This window comes from Magnolia sinica, chromosome 2, assembly GCF_029962835.1.
Source record: "Magnolia sinica isolate HGM2019 chromosome 2, MsV1, whole genome shotgun sequence".
Taxonomy (NCBI): Eukaryota; Viridiplantae; Streptophyta; class Magnoliopsida; order Magnoliales; family Magnoliaceae; genus Magnolia; species Magnolia sinica.
In genome coordinates this window covers 134,872,522-134,887,922 of record NC_080574.1, presented here as the reverse complement: position 1 = coordinate 134,887,922, position 15,401 = coordinate 134,872,522, and the positions used below count along the sequence as shown (strand labels likewise).

General features: G+C 40.8%; 2 protein-coding genes across 9 annotated transcripts in view; one reads left to right on the top strand and one right to left on the bottom strand.

Annotated features, from left to right (window-relative positions):
• The window catches only part of LOC131237767 (phosphoenolpyruvate carboxylase 4-like), a 29,790-nt gene extending 27,046 nt beyond the window's left edge, over positions 1-2,744 (top strand). The window contains exons 18-20 of the mRNA XM_058235732.1: positions 303-429; positions 732-938; positions 1,342-2,744. Of these exons, the coding sequence (XP_058091715.1) occupies positions 303-429; positions 732-938; positions 1,342-2,166 (1,159 nt within the window). The 3' untranslated portion in view covers positions 2,167-2,744. The remainder of the gene's footprint in view (positions 1-302; positions 430-731; positions 939-1,341) is intronic.
• A 1,247-nt stretch (positions 2,745-3,991) lies between these two features.
• On the bottom strand, positions 3,992-14,185 carry LOC131237764 (protein Dr1 homolog). 8 transcript variants are annotated; one of them, XM_058235724.1, is made up of 6 exons: positions 13,605-14,152; positions 11,551-11,846; positions 10,474-10,563; positions 7,025-7,119; positions 4,654-4,722; positions 3,992-4,345 (listed from the first exon to the last, which is right to left on the bottom strand). In XM_058235724.1, the coding sequence occupies exons 2-6, from the start codon at positions 11,717-11,719 to the stop codon at positions 4,181-4,183; spliced, it is 588 nt and encodes a 195-aa protein (XP_058091707.1). In that variant the 5' UTR covers positions 11,720-11,846; positions 13,605-14,152; the 3' UTR covers positions 3,992-4,180. The 8 variants fall into 8 exon arrangements, with proteins under 8 accessions (XP_058091707.1, XP_058091713.1, XP_058091709.1 ...); XM_058235730.1 differs by having other exon boundaries at positions 11,543-11,846; positions 13,605-14,150; XM_058235726.1 differs by lacking the exon at positions 11,551-11,846 and having other exon boundaries at positions 13,605-13,671; positions 13,809-14,150.
• Positions 14,186-15,401: the final 1,216 nt, after the last annotated feature.

The following is a 15,401-nucleotide window of genomic DNA, read 5'->3' as shown; positions in this document are numbered from 1 at the left end:
TTTGCCTGTAAGTGATCCAATTCTTCATATGGTGAGATCCACGGTGGATGGGAGGCACCCCAAAGTGTCCCGTTGGATGATCCTAACATCCAATTCCACCCTGTTAGTAAGTTACCATTTTCAGGGGATGGCTAGGATCATCTGATAGGGGGTGACATTGGGGCATATCCGTTTCCATCATGGGGCCCACCTGATCAATGGATTATGTTACCAAAAAGGTGCACCCCACACAAACAGCTACAATAACCATCACCATCTTCCTGTACCCGTTTATTGACATTGTTCAATCATCCTCGCAACAGCTTGCGAGTGGTTCCCTTATTCGAAACGGTGAAGGACTTGAGAGCGGCCGGTTCAGTGATCAGGAAGTTGTTGTCCATTGATTGGTATCGGGAGCACATCATAAAGAACCACAATGGAAAGCAAGAGGTATTTTCATTGCGGGTACTCTAATGATCAAGGTATTCAATAACGGCAATGGTGGTTGTAACAGCCACCATCCTTGCCATTACGATACGGGCCGTAACGGTTGTTATGGCTAAATTAAAAAGGAAAAAAAAAAAAAAAAACACTGTAAAGGCCCTGTAATGGGACGTTACAGTAACATGTAACGGTACCTTCGGTCACCGCTACATAAAGGCCATAACAGCCGTTACGTAACCATTTGATGGTTCACAATTTATTGAGTCCCCATAAGGCTTACCAAACTTAAACAAGATCTTTGTGTACAGGTCATGGTTGGGTATTCTGATTCAGGTAAAGATGCTGGCCGCTTTTCTGCAGCATGGGAGCTCTACAAAGCGCAAGAGGATGTTGTAGCTGCCTGTAACGAGTATGGCATTAAAGTTACGCTGTTTCACGGGCGTGGAGGGAGTATCGGTCGTGGTGGCGGGCCTACTTATCTTGCCATACAGTCACAACCTCCTGGTTCTGTTATGGTAAGTCAATCTACAATTTCATTCAGTTCAGAAGATTGCCTCTGGTTGAGAACCAGACAAACTGAGAGAGATGCTATTCACACACACATAATTTCTGGGACATTCATTGGTAGGTTACTGCACACGCGCCCTTGTTAAAAAAATCAGGGAGTTCTGATCATCAGGCATAGGCCATGCTTATATGAAGAATGGACAGTTAAGAAGGAATGAAAAGCTATCCACATTTGAGATGCAGGTGAGGCCCACCTGATGTTTGAACTGGCCTGGTTTTCAGTTTGGGCACACTGGATGAACAGCTTAGAACTCTCACACCTGCTACATTGGCTCATGTGATGAAAGTTGCAATGTTTGAAGTTTTTATGTTTTTGAGCATTTGGTACCGATGGTCAGTTATTGTGGCCAGGGAACGCTCCGCTCAACAGAGCAAGGTGAGATGGTGCAGGCCAAGTTTGGGCTGCCCAAGATGGCGGTGAGGCAGCTAGAGATCTACACAACAGCCGTCCTGCTCGCAACAGTACGTCCCCCGATCCCACCGAGGGAAGAGAGATGGCGTGACGTGATGGATGAGATCTCTAAGATCAGCTGCAACAGCTACAGGAGCACAGTCTACGACAACCCAGAGTTCCTGCACTATTTCCATGAGGCGACCCCACAGGCCGAGCTTGGATACCTCAACATTGGAAGTCGTCCCACAAGACGGAAGAGCACGGTGGGCATCGGGCACCTCCGGGCCATACCATGGGTGTTCGCGTGGACCCAGACGCGGTTTGTGCTACCTGCATGGCTTGGAGTGGGGGCCGGCCTCAAGGGTGCATGTGAAAAAGGATACAAAGAGGACTTGCAAGCAATGTACAAGGAATGGCCGTTCTTTCAGTCCACCATAGACCTTATAGAGATGGTGCTCGGCAAGGCCAACATTCCCATAGCAAGGCACTATGATGAAGTTCTAGTGTCAGAAACGAGGATGGAGCTCGGAGCAGCGCTAAGGAGTGAGCTCTTGACGACGGAGAAGTACATACTGGTGGTTAGCGGGCATGAGAAGCTATTGGAAAATAACCGAAGCTTGAAGCGACTGATTGACAGTAGACTACCGAATCTTAATCCAATAAACATGTTACAGGTAGAGATACTGAAGAGGCTGAGGAAGGATGACGACAACAAGAAGCTTAGAGATGCATTGCTCATCACCATCAATGGTATAGCTGCAGGCATGAGGAATACAGGTTGATTTATTAACTAGCCTTTTTCTTGGGTGAGCTGAAAGAACAGCTCATGCATTATATAGCCAAGAACCAGTATGAATTCTTCTTGCAATGGGTCCAGGTGGGCCGCCTGATCATGTTAGGCCATTGGATAGATGGTCCTGCTATTTTGTTTTGCATGGACCCACCGTCACCGTGGTTGGATGATCATAGCCATCCAATAAGAGATTGCATCCATTTTGAATGCACGTTAACCGGGTGGCTGTGATCATCCGGGGCCATGAGCAATCAGTGATCCCTTCCTATCCAAAAGCAGTAAATGATCATATGTTGCCCAACTGGGTCCAATAGAGAAACTCATACTCTATGCAGAAGAATTCTTACTGGATCATCTTCATAGTATATATTTGTTACAAGGAGTGTCATTGTGTGGGATTGAACCATCACAGACTCTCCTTAAACACAGATTTATTTAATGAGTTAAAAGGGTGTTTGGGTTATTTCTGTGATTGAGAAGAGGGTGTTGATGTCACTGGAAAAGACAGATGTTTGATTTCCATGCAATCAAGGAAGAGAGATTTTCTTCAACAGCTTGTATTACAACTTCCAAATGTATTTCTGGTGTAAGCAGTTGCTAAAACCATCCAATCTTTGTCAAACGGTCATCCCATGTTAGAATCCCTGCCTATAACCGCTGGGGCATGGGTTTGGTTGAGGGTGTCTCCCCATTTGATAACTGTCTGATCATTATCAGACAGTTATTAAATTTACACATCTTAAAATTCAATATCGCCAATCATATTAGGAGCGATGATCCAGTTGGCTCCCTCTTCAGTATATTGCAGAGGGGACTGGCTTGTACTGGATGGGTGGCCCCCACTTTGGATTGTCAATGGACCAGAAGTCATTCTTAACCTTGTGATCAATGATTTGTGGATATGGAGTGTGGGCATCCACTTTATTATTTGTTGTCTGTTTGAATGCTCTTTATCATACATATGGTTAGATTATCTTATGAGTGGATATTGGGCCACTGGAAAATCCAACATGAGGGGATCCATCAAACAGTCCAGATGAATCAAGGAGGACATAGGAACCATAGGAGGACATTAGGTGTTAGATTCATCAGCTAACCTACTCATGGCTTGGCCGTAGATCCTTTAGGTGTCAACACTGAGGTCATGGGTTCAAGTACCCATGTGGGGTATGTGCGTAAATTAAATTTAAAAGAAAAAAGAAAGAAGGAAGAAAGATTCATCAGCAGACCTACAATTCGTCCAATCTTCTGGCACTGAGAAAAGCATGCAATTCTTGTGACTTTTTTGTTTTCAAGAAGAGAATATATTAACAAACATTCATCTTTCAGACGGCCCAACTTATTCCAGAAGTTCCTCATATACTACTACTGTAGGCTTGGGGAATTGGCAGTCATTTGATACTCTGACAGAGTGATGGTTCATGTGCAGGCACTTAGAATTTGTACATATGGCATGGATAAACTCAAATTAAACTCCTGAAATTACAGGACATTATCGTCCAAAGCAAGATTGTTTCACCATTCTGACTTTTGATTAATAGGCATTTGTCAAATTAGGACTGTTGCAGTTCTTCCTTTGTCCGTTCCAAAATCAAATCAGTGGAAACTTTGGTTTATAAGCCATCTTAACTGGGAGTCCAGGACCACAATTCAAACAGTTTAATTTATATTTCCTGTATGCTGCATATGCAAATTTTCAAAGCCTACACATCAACCATCACACTCTGCGAGAGTATCAATCATTTCCTGAGTAGCTGGTATCGTATGGCATATGAATCATACACTCTCCAGTGGCCCACTCAATAACAGATGCATTGGGTTTGAGTATGACTTACAATAAGGAAAAAACCCATCTGTCATTTTTACATATTTCATAGGTAGATACAAAGTTTGAGTGTAAAACCACAGAGAACAGATCCCTCACTTTTCACAAACTAGGATCGAAAATAAACCCACACGTAAGGATCCAAGGATGCCTATGGTTCATGTAACCAAGGTAGAAATCAGCTGTCTAAACTCCGGTCAGAGTCTGATCGCTTTGGAATGATTGGTCCATTGTTCATTCTTGCGCGTGCCTCAGCAAACATTCTCTGCTGCTCTGCGAGTGCTTCTTCCTCTGTCATCTCAGCTCCACCTCCACCGCTCCACTTCCCGCCTTTAGGAGAATCCTTCCATAAAGCAATGCATTCACAAGGAAATTCTAGATGAGTAATATACTAGAGAGAGAGGCATTTACAGGAAAATTCTAGATGAGAAATATAGTAGAGAGAGATGAGTAACATGCTAGAGAAAGAGAGGTATTCACAGGGAAATTCTAGATGAGTAAATATACTAGAGAGAGAGAGAGATGAGTAATATACTTAGAGAGAGAGAGAGAGAGAGAGAGAGAGAGAGAGATATGTGTAATATACTTAGAGATGCATTCACCGGGAAATTCTAGATGAGTAATATGCTAGAAAGAGATGGGAATGCACACCAGAGTTTCCAGTCTATGTTGTTCATATGCAGCATAGACCTCCTCAATGTAATCACCAAACCCAAGAACCTGGCAACAGCATATTGCAATTTTATCAAAGATAAGGACAAGTGCATGTAAATTAATTGCTTGTATTGATTGAAATTACATAGAATTACTCATTGTTGGTGCTCCAGTGGTATCAGTACCACCGTAAGCTTGTGGTGGTACTGCGCAGATGTGGGGCCCAGGTTATGTATTTTCACCATCCAACCCTTCTATCAGATGTGTCACCTCCGAAATCCGCAAGCACCCAAAACTCAGCCCAATCAAAAACTAATGTGGATCACAGCAAAGTGAACAACCTGCAAGGGAACACCCACCCTTGAATTCTACAGGGGTCCACCTGAGTCGCAAGACAGTCTGAATCTTGGTATGACCCTTCATTTGTATGAAGGGTCTGAATGGCCTTGATTTTATATGATATTATATATACATATATGAGGTGCATCTTTATCAGCTACGATGAGCAAAAGAAAGGGTGGAGGCGTGTGGATCCTACTACCAAGAAAGCGTATATCTCTCGGCACGTTGTATTTGACGATGCCTAGTCATGGTGGTCTACTGAGAAAGAGGTACTACCAGATACAGAATTCTTAGACACAATGATGTGAGCGTTGTTCCAAGAACAGGAGGAAATTCCTGTTGCTAGGGACTCAAGACCAATGGAGTCACCCAGATTGAGTTCACGAACTGATAGTTCGCTGAGGGAGTCAGGAAGCCCAAGGCTCGCAACTCCGGAAGTGTCATCACTGAGGGATAGTGTGGGGCATTTCTGTTACTGGAGAAGCTCTCGGGGAATAATCTCTTTCTTATTTCTGCCTTTCTTTCATATATATATGCACAACACGGGGGGCCCCGCACACTAATCAATAGTGAGTGTACCCTCTCAATTTGTTCCCTGTGCTGTGGCCCATCCAAGTTTTGGATCGGTCTGATTTTTGGTATCTGCAGGTTTTCTGAGGTGACGCATCTTATGTACGGGTACGATTCTATGGACGCATCACTGGATCCAACATCTGCCCGGTAACACTGAAATGTGCCCCTTACTCATTAGGCCTTTCTGTTAAACAAGACCGAAGTTAAGCAACTAGGACATGGTCAAGCAATCAGAGGTTTGCTATGTTCCTAGATTCATAGCTTCCTTATCCCCTCCATACTTTGAAAAGATTGAAGGAAAGAAAAAGAGAACTCGGGAGGGCACAAGTGGGCAGCTTATGCAAACAAAATCCACAAAATCCTATGGATTTATAATCAAGGATCAATTGTCACGGGCTGTGGCAAACCTATGATTTCCGTCCTCCAAAAGGTCTGAACAACTTCTATGGTTTTTCCTTTCTTTTTTTTTTGGCTTTCATATGAATGTGAGTCATGCCATCAGTGTGATGCAAACATGGAGGGGAGGTGCATGTTGGAGCTAGTTCTTGGGTGGGTAGATGAAAGAATATAGGCAGTTGGAACCAACAGGATTGCTGTTGGTGGCAGTAACAGTTGAGGTACTTGTGAAATCCTTCTGCGGGTCCAAATGACAGGGTAGTTTTCACAGTGATATTAAATGAAAATTGCAAAATCTAAAAGGGTGGTACTGTCAGGTGGTTGGCTGCAGTGCTATTTGCACCTTGGCAAAGGAGTCTTGTGAACTTGGACTCCTGTTTGAGTTGATAATCTAAGCCAGATTGTATGTGTTCATCAGACAGGACTCACTCAGTTGAGGCTTTAGCAGTTATGTTTCAGCCTGTCGCGGGGGCCTTGCTCCGAGCCTTCGAATATTTAACTTCTTGACAGAAATGAGTAAAGACAGGCATATACTGCGTGGTGAAGTTTGTGATTCTTCACCTGATGATACATAAAGTGTACTCGGGTCCTCAGTTTGTAGACACTAGGACCAGTTTTTGGTGACCAGTACCGTTGATGAGCCCAAAGTTGATGGGCCATGCCCAAAATTCTCCCAGGAGATCTCAGCTATACAGTATTTGGTTTTGGTTCCATTGAATGTGGCCATTGCTGCATTTCTTTTCTGAACTCTCTATCTAGAGCTACCACTCAAAAGGTCAGAATTTTCCTTCTCAAGAGCTTTTTGGAGTATCCCAACTCCTCAGTCCAGGATGGGACCATCAGATAAACGGTCTCCACAATAGGACCATGCGCTTCTACAAACTGAAGACCCAAAGATAGTACAGATATCTTTAGACAGATCATATTCTTCCTCATAGTCCATAATGCATATGGTAGTCTGGTTTGCATTCTAGACTGAACAGATGCTGACAAATGAGCATGGGTTATGGAAGCTTAGAATCTAACTCAAGAGTGAAATGTGAGGCGGGTCAAAAACCTCTAGAGCCTTGAGAACATGTTCAGGTGCAATTGTTCTTTTTTCCTCTTTGCTACATACTTCATTAGACTCCGACGAAACAAGGTTGATGAACTCTGCAAGAAGAAACAAACACATACCAGACCTTTAGTACACTAAGAAAAACTTTGATACTCAGGTAGAGTGTGATGCATGATATGCAGGCACTTAGAAACTGCATGTGTGGCATAAAGTAATTCAAACTAAACTGTCCAAATTATGGGTCACGGTTAAGATGAATCATGAACTGGACATTATGCTTATTTGGTTATCTCACTATTGGATTGGTGGATATTTATTGGATGGTTAAAAATTAAAACATCCAACGGTCCTATTGCAATAAACAAGTGCCTATGAATTAGATGTTAGGATTGTTCAACCAAACTGATTTTGGGACTGTCACTTAGGGCCTGTTTGGACACTACCAAACAAGTAACTTTTTTAAAAAACAAATGTAAGTCAATAAGTTACTATTCTTAAAAGGTAGTTTGGTTATTAAACTTAAAATAAGTAGCTTTTAAGAAAATAGTAACTTATTTATTTCTGTGTCTTTTTTTCTTTTTTTTTTTTTGCTTTTCAACTTCCAAAAAGCAACTTATTTCCTTCATTTTTGTTGGTGACACAGCAGGTTGATTGCAACCCAACCTGTTGTTGGGCATACTGCAACCCAACCTGTTGTTGGGCATACAGACCCGGTTGACGTGAACACTAACACCAGCTTAATGTATCACCAGTGGGCCACCAGTTTGTGGACCCCACTGACGTATGTCATGCCCACACCGTCCATCCATTTTCAGGCCCAAACTGTGGCAGAGTTAAATCTCAGATGTGGGCCCCATCGTCTGCAAACGGGGGTGACCAAGCACCTACCGCTAAAACCTCTCTGGAGTACCACCCTGCCATATGTGTTAGATCATCACTATCCATCCCTTTCGTCAGATCCTTTTGAGTGTGGGTCCCATCACATGGGACAGTGGGACCCACCATAATTTTGAGGGATCCACACTATCCATCAAATTAACCCCACCACTAGCAGCAGGGAAGCAATGACACCCACCGTTGCACATGCCCTGACGGCCCACCGCTCTGTATGTGTTGTATATCCATGCCATCAATCCGTTTTCCTATTTATGTGTGCCCACCACTTAGCCTCCGTAGGGTCCACTGAAATGGTGCCCATAGCTGGGACCCACTATGATGCATTTGCCATCTGAGCTAATTAAGTGGGTCCCACCAGCAGAAAACAATGAGGATAGAATCTCTACCATTGAAACACTCCTGGGTCTAGTGAGTGGACCCCACAACAGAAAAACTGTCAGATTTAAACCCATGCTGTGGAAACCCCCTGGGCCCATGTTGCTGTATGTGTTGTGTGACCAAGCTGGCCATCCCTTTTTCTTTCTTTTTCTTTTCTTTCTAGCTCACTTTATGTTAGGACCCAAAATTGTAAGGACTCCAGTCTCAGGCGGACCCACACAATGAACTGTCCACATCGAAGGTTGGCCTAACATGATGGACAGTGGATGTAACGGGGGCCAAGCATACTTGAGGGATAAATACTTGTGTTGTTGGATAAGTATGCTGTTACTAAACATACTTATCTCCTTCATTAGGAGAAAACAAGATAAGCTACTTGTGGCATAAGTCGCTTATCTTAAGTAACTTACAATCCAAACGCCCCCTTAGCGACATGGTTTCCACAAAATGTTTACAATTTAGTAGCAGCAGCATATCAAATAACTCACATGACACACTATATTAGATGCATGTAATCCAACTGCAGGGATGCAAAGTCAGGATCCATATACTTTAGCAACATTTTTCAGGATGATCCACAGATGAATATGATAATGAAATTTTAGATAAAATGCCAAAAATGAGCAGGAACAGATGAGCAGCTGATGGGAGAAGGAACATTGGAGAGATTCACCAAGGACTAAGGGCCTTTTTCATAGATGCTTAGAAATGAGTCCATCTTGTTTTAGTTAATCGTAATTATTTATTAGAGATCGTATTTCTTATTGGTAAGGACTAAAATAATGTTGATAACCAACAATCATGATCTATAATATACAATTAGGACTAACTAAAATGAGATGAACTCATTTTAAGCATCTACTAAACAGGCCCCAAAGGATTTCTGGGGCATCCCCAATCCATGGGGGGCCGAAAGATCAATGGTCTAGATTACAGAACCATGGGTCCCACTTTTACTGGCTAGGTGGATTAAACAATATTCGCATTCACATGCATCAGGATGCTATTCAACCCCCATCCATGGTGGGGCATATCAGATCAACTCATTCCCAGACTTGCTTGCCACAACAATATGAAATATTGGAACAGCATGATCCACATGCGCTTGCAAACCGAACCTATGAACAATGTGATTTATGACAACCTATGTTGACTCTTGATAATTTCCATAGGAGTAATAGCCCCCAATGTAAAATGTAGATGTGATGGAGTCAAACATTAGGCTTAGGCAGCCTTGGAAGTTTGACTTATTTGCATTGCACAGAATGGCAATTGCACTCAATTCAGTTCAATGCTGCATTAAAATCACTTGCCATTTGAACTGTTTGGTGGACTTTATCCCTTCCACTCAATGCAGAACTGGGTTTGTGCATTTCCCAAATGTAATCAATTTCATATTTAAAGTTTGCCATTTAAATAGGGAACAGTTGCAATTTGCGTCATAGTCCAAACGAGGCCTTGCATATCAGAACAACTTTTGTAGGAATCTCTGACATAATGTCCAATTCCAACTCCAGGATTGCCTAGATATGAAAAACTAAGGACCGCTGACACATATATGAAAGAAAAAGCCAGCTACAAGGTAGCAGTTTCTCGAGACAGGTGCGTCAAGATGACCTCCATGGCAGAATAATAATGTGAAGGTACAAGAGATGGTTCCTGGACTTAGAAACAGACGTTGGAAGCATCTTGTTTCATAGCATTTTATTATCAGTTAAACAAATGCATGGGCTGGATAAGGGAAATGGGAAGAGAGAAATTAGGTAATTCTGAGGAGAAACAGCTAGGACCTGTGGAACAAACCTATATTACTTGGGTATGGATAAGTGTGTCATGTACGGCTAGGAATTGTGGTGTTGGATTTGTTTGATCCCAAATTCTATGGTCCAGAGCACAACATTAAGGTCAAAATTAATGTGTTTTAACATATTTTTAAAAGACATATCCAAACTTTTTAATTATCTTTTATATATAATATTGAAATATAAGGTTATAGCTCTGTCCAACATGGATCCCATACCCATGCAATGACATGCATGGTCATAGAGAAATTTTCATTTAAATATCTATAAACCACTAGTAGCAATCAGACATGCATTAAGAAAAAGAGAGAAAAAGACGGCATAAGTCATTATTGATTCAAGCCATCAATAATCTCATTATTGCATTCTCACCTACACAACACTCAACGAGAAGATCTTGGGCATCTCTTGCAACTCGGACATCTGGTGGCAGCATCTCCTTAATGATCTTAAACATAGTTGCTGGAAAGGAATAGTAAACTGCATTAATTACTTCATCTAACAAATTATTTTTAAAGGAAAATTCCCAACTTTATGTTACTTGTTTATGGATATATTTATAAATAGCAGCATGCAATCTCATATGCTAGACAAAATAATACAAGGCAGCAGCTTCTTTTTCCTTTTCTTATGCATATGCATGTGCACGCATATGAATGTTTACGTTAATGAACTATACTCGTGGTGTGCCGTAAAGGCCGTTATGTAAAGGTAATGGTGGCAACTGTTACATGTTATGGGGTCGTAACGGTTGAAACAGCCATTATGGAAAAAACCATTAACAGCCCGTTACATCCCTATGAAGGCCGTAATAGCCCCGTAATGGTTTGTTACGGTGCAAATACAGGTTTTTTAGATTTTGTTTTTTAATGTTATAGAGCAGCTATAGGTTTTTTGGCATTTTTCTTTCAATAAAATAGAGACCGTAACAGCAGTTACAGAGCCCGTAACAGGTGTTATAGAGGCCGTAACCGCCATTATAGAGGCTGTATCGTAAAGGTAACAGTGGCGGCCATTATGGCCACAGTTACTGTTATGGAATACATTGACTATACTATATTAGTCTACTTTCTTGCTTTACATATGCTTTGTTACACAGGATGATAGAGATAGAAGACGCACTGTTTCATAAACCATCCAATTCTACAAAGAGAAGAATGTTTGCTAAAACAGGAAGCAAGTGCAAGTGGCTTAATAATAAAGGCATAAATATAAAATCTTTGAGGCTTACACCTCCCATGAGACAGACATCATAAAAGCATGATTTGGGGCTTGAAAGCTCCATTTCGAAAAGAACCCAAGGCTAAGAAGATAAACATGCATTCCGGTTTTCGCATTGACCAGAATTGAAATGTACACAATATAAACAAAGAAATAACATTGTTGGAAAACAAGTGGGGCCCTTGCACATAAGACATGATGGGCGCCCTCTCCAAGTTACCAAATCACCATGAACTATTCCACCACCACTTTCAACTTGAGAATTAGATGCACCAGGTATTGGCGGAGCCCCAGACGATTCATCCATCCCACCTGCTAGCATAGAACATAGCCAAATCGAGTATGTTTTGCCTATTCTGTCCAAAAAAGGTGGGGAATGCATGTTTGCTTGAAACATTTCCACCACCTCATTGATATTAATACCCAAAATAAACCTTCTTTTAAGCTATTCATCAACCTAGGAAAGTAGGAAAGGTGGAATGCTTTTCTGTCCAAAGTAACACACAATAGCTTTCCAGTAGGACCTGAAATACATTGGATGTTGATTCAGGTGGAGAAGGCAGAAAAACCATATCACACATAATGCAGTTCTGGTTTTCATCAGCAACCGAAACAGTTGGCAGATATATATATATATATATATATATATATATATATATATATATATATATATATATATATATATATATATATATATATATATATATATATATATATATATATATATAATTCAACAAAAAGAGAAAGCTACATCGAGGAGGGGGAATAGAGTTCCCACTACAAAGGTAGGTGTGAAATACTCCATCTTTATCTAACCTATAGGCCAGACAGTTGGCAAAATAGAACCATCCATTCTGCCAAAGCATCTTTTCTGAAATTGATTTTGGTAACTTTAACCATAGATGAGGATGGATAAAACATCACTCGCTTGATTGATCAAAACTAAGAAAGGAAAGAAAAACTCCAAAACCCCATATTCCTTGTTCACAAGCAAGAGATGCCCGACCAACCATGAATTGCCAGACATGGCCACCTATCAATTACTATGATTTTCCAAAGATACAACCCATATCAAACATAAGCAGAAACTGGCACGTTCTTCCACAAATTCCAAAGTTAAAATCATTGCCCAATGCAAAATGAACTCACCATATAATATACTACACATAAAAAAAGTTTCATTTCTTCTTCAGAGTGATGATTGCTTGATACGCATGAGAAAAAGAAAAGAACAAAAATTCTAAGATGCCTAGCTCCCTTCGATTGCAAATTGAGAAGTTCCATTTGATCATGACAGAAAGAAAAATGCGATTATCAACTCAAATAATTTGGATCAACCACATTCCTAAGAAATCAAATTACCCCAATACACAAAACCCATCAACAAAAATTTTAAAAATAAAAACGAAAACTTCCTCACAATAGTAGGAAAGGAACTCACATCGGCACTGGAAATTCAACATTCTAATTTCACATCAATAATATTTTAACAAAACAAGCTCCCCAATTCATGAAACCAGTCAAAGTCGAGAATTCTTCACCAAAATCATCAGATTGAGAGGCGAAAAACATAACCTTTTGGTCAAAGGAAATCCTCCAATTACCAATTCAAATCCACAAAAAGCGTATCAATAATACTCATAAAAAACCAAAACTCCATAACTGACATGAAAAAAGAGGCGAAAAACCACACCATTAAGTTAATGGAAATCCAAATATCGATTCAAATTCACACAAACTAACAAAAGTAATTACCATAATAAATCAAAACTACCCAAAGCCTAAAAAACCATGAATACTTTGCTAAAATCAAATTGAGAGGCCGAAGCCTCAACGGTCAATGGAAATCCAACTATCGATTCAAATTCACACAAATTTGCATCAATAATAGTGGAAACAAATCAAAACTACCCAATCGCAAAACCCACACACAAAGTCAAGAATTCTTAGATCAAAATCATCGAATTGAGAAGAGAACAACCTTACCCACCAATCAGTGGAAATCCAATCATCAATTCAACATCAACAAGCTTCCACCAATACCAATCATAACAAATCAAAACTACCCAAGTTCCAAATTCATAGAAATTCAAGATATCTTCAATAAAATAATCAAATTGAGCAAAAAACTCACTTTGCAGTCAGCAGAGATCTAATTATCCACCCAAACTAGCATCAATAACATTCATAACGAATTAAAGCTACCCAAATCGAAAAATCAATGAAAGAATCAAGAACCCTTCATCGAGATCATCAAACGAGGAGGCAAAAGGAGATCTCACCTTTCGGCAACGAGACGTCCTCTTTCGACTTCCCGACGATGTCCGTCGGTTCCATTCTCTAAAAACCCTCGGAAATTTAAAAAGAAAAAGAAAAAAATATTCAAACAGATACAGTAAAAAATGAAAATCTAATCAAATCCAACTGAGGAAAATCCTATTATCTGACAACCCAAGCAATCCAAGAACAGAGTTTGGATTATTTACGACAAGCCCAACTGGAGAAAGATGAAATAGAAGAGGAATTGAACATCTCCGAGGGCGAATAGGGCTTGTAGAGAAGGGAGAAAGGGGGGTTTCGTAAATTACGAAAATGACCTCGGGGTATTTTAGTCTTTTTATTGGAAGTTGTAGCTAGAGTATGAAAAGGGTGGCGGGAGCTTCGGAGTGCTTCCTCGAGAGCGACGTTATTGTAATCTTCTTCTTCTCCTCCAGCTTCTGCTCTCTAGCTGTTTGATGAAATGCCAGAACAAAACGACTCGCTTGGGTCGGTGAGTTGACTCGGTCGGTTCTTTGGTTCTGAGTCACGCCACCGAGTTATATAAGCCCTGCTGTAATGCCTGTCATTTTCTACTTCTCTTCCAGCGCATGCTGAGGAGTTATTTAATATACTCTGGCAGGCACAGTGGTCCATGCGCATGCACTTGGAAATTATACAATTGTTTTTTTAAACCGTCCAAGTGATGGGACCCACTTAAGTACAAGTGATAAAGTACTCAGCCAGAAATAAAACCTCTGACTAATGGACATCTGAAACTTGGATCAAGACCGTTCAATGTCTTTCATTTTGAAATCAACACGGATAGGCTGCTTAGAATACTATTTTAATGTTGCTTATGGACCATCTAATGTAGGTACTGAGATTTGGACGGCTTGATCTTAGATAAATAATGCCAATTATAGATTATTTTTGATTACGTGTACACCACCCATCAATGTCTTCCAGAGTACCGAATATTTTCTAGGTGGACAAAATAAAATAAATGGCTTGGTTGGATGGATTTTTGCAAACCGTCCAATCTATGGGCGGGAAATATGCTGTGAAAACGGTAAATGCTCTGTGGGCCCCGACATGATGTATGTGTTCCATCCATGCCGTCCACCCATTCTTCCAGATCATTTTATGTTATGAGCCCAAAAATGAGGTTGATCCAAATCTGAAGTGGACCGCGCATTGTTGATTGAACGCCCACCATTAAAAACTTCTTGGGACCACAAAAATTTTGGAGCAAGATGATATATTTATTTTACCTTCATCCAAGTATTTATGACCTAATAAACAGGTTAGATGTCAAATAACCATTACAGTGGGCCCTAGGAGGTTATTAATGGTGGACATTCAATCACTACTGTTTTCCCATGGTGTGGTCCAATTGACAGTTAGATATACCTAGTTTTTGGGATCAAGCCTAAAATTATCTTTAAAAATGGATGGACGGCGTGGATAAACTACATACATTATGGTGGGGTCCACATAACACAGACCATTAGCCACCTGGCTAGTGGCAGCGGCACTGGCCAAACCGCGTCCGTGAAAACGGGGAACGGAGTGGCTACTCCCCCGTCACCAGCCATTGGCTGGTGGTCGTGCTCTGTGGGCCACACCATAATGTATGTGTTTCATCCATTCCGTCCATCTATTTTTATAGATCATTTTATGGTAGGAAACAAAAAATGAGTTATATTTCAATCTCAGTTGGACCACATTATAGGAAACAGTGTTGAATGAACTTTGACCATTAAAAACGTTTTGGGGCCATAAAAGTTTTGGATCAAGCTGATATTTATTTTTTCCCTTCA

Excerpts from the sequence above, each read along its gene's own strand:
- LOC131237764 (XM_058235724.1), bottom strand. The coding sequence starts at position 11,719 with ATGTTTCAAGCAAACATGCATTCCCCACCTTTTTTGGACAGAATAGGC. Across the intron at positions 4,723-7,024 it reads ATGTTCTCAAGGCTCTAGAG|GTTCTTGGGTTTGGTGATTA; the intron begins GTTTTTGACCCG and ends TGCTGTTGCCAG. Across the intron at positions 4,346-4,653 it reads AACATAGACTGGAAACTCTG|GATTCTCCTAAAGGCGGGAA; the intron begins GTGTGCATTCCC and ends GCTTTATGGAAG.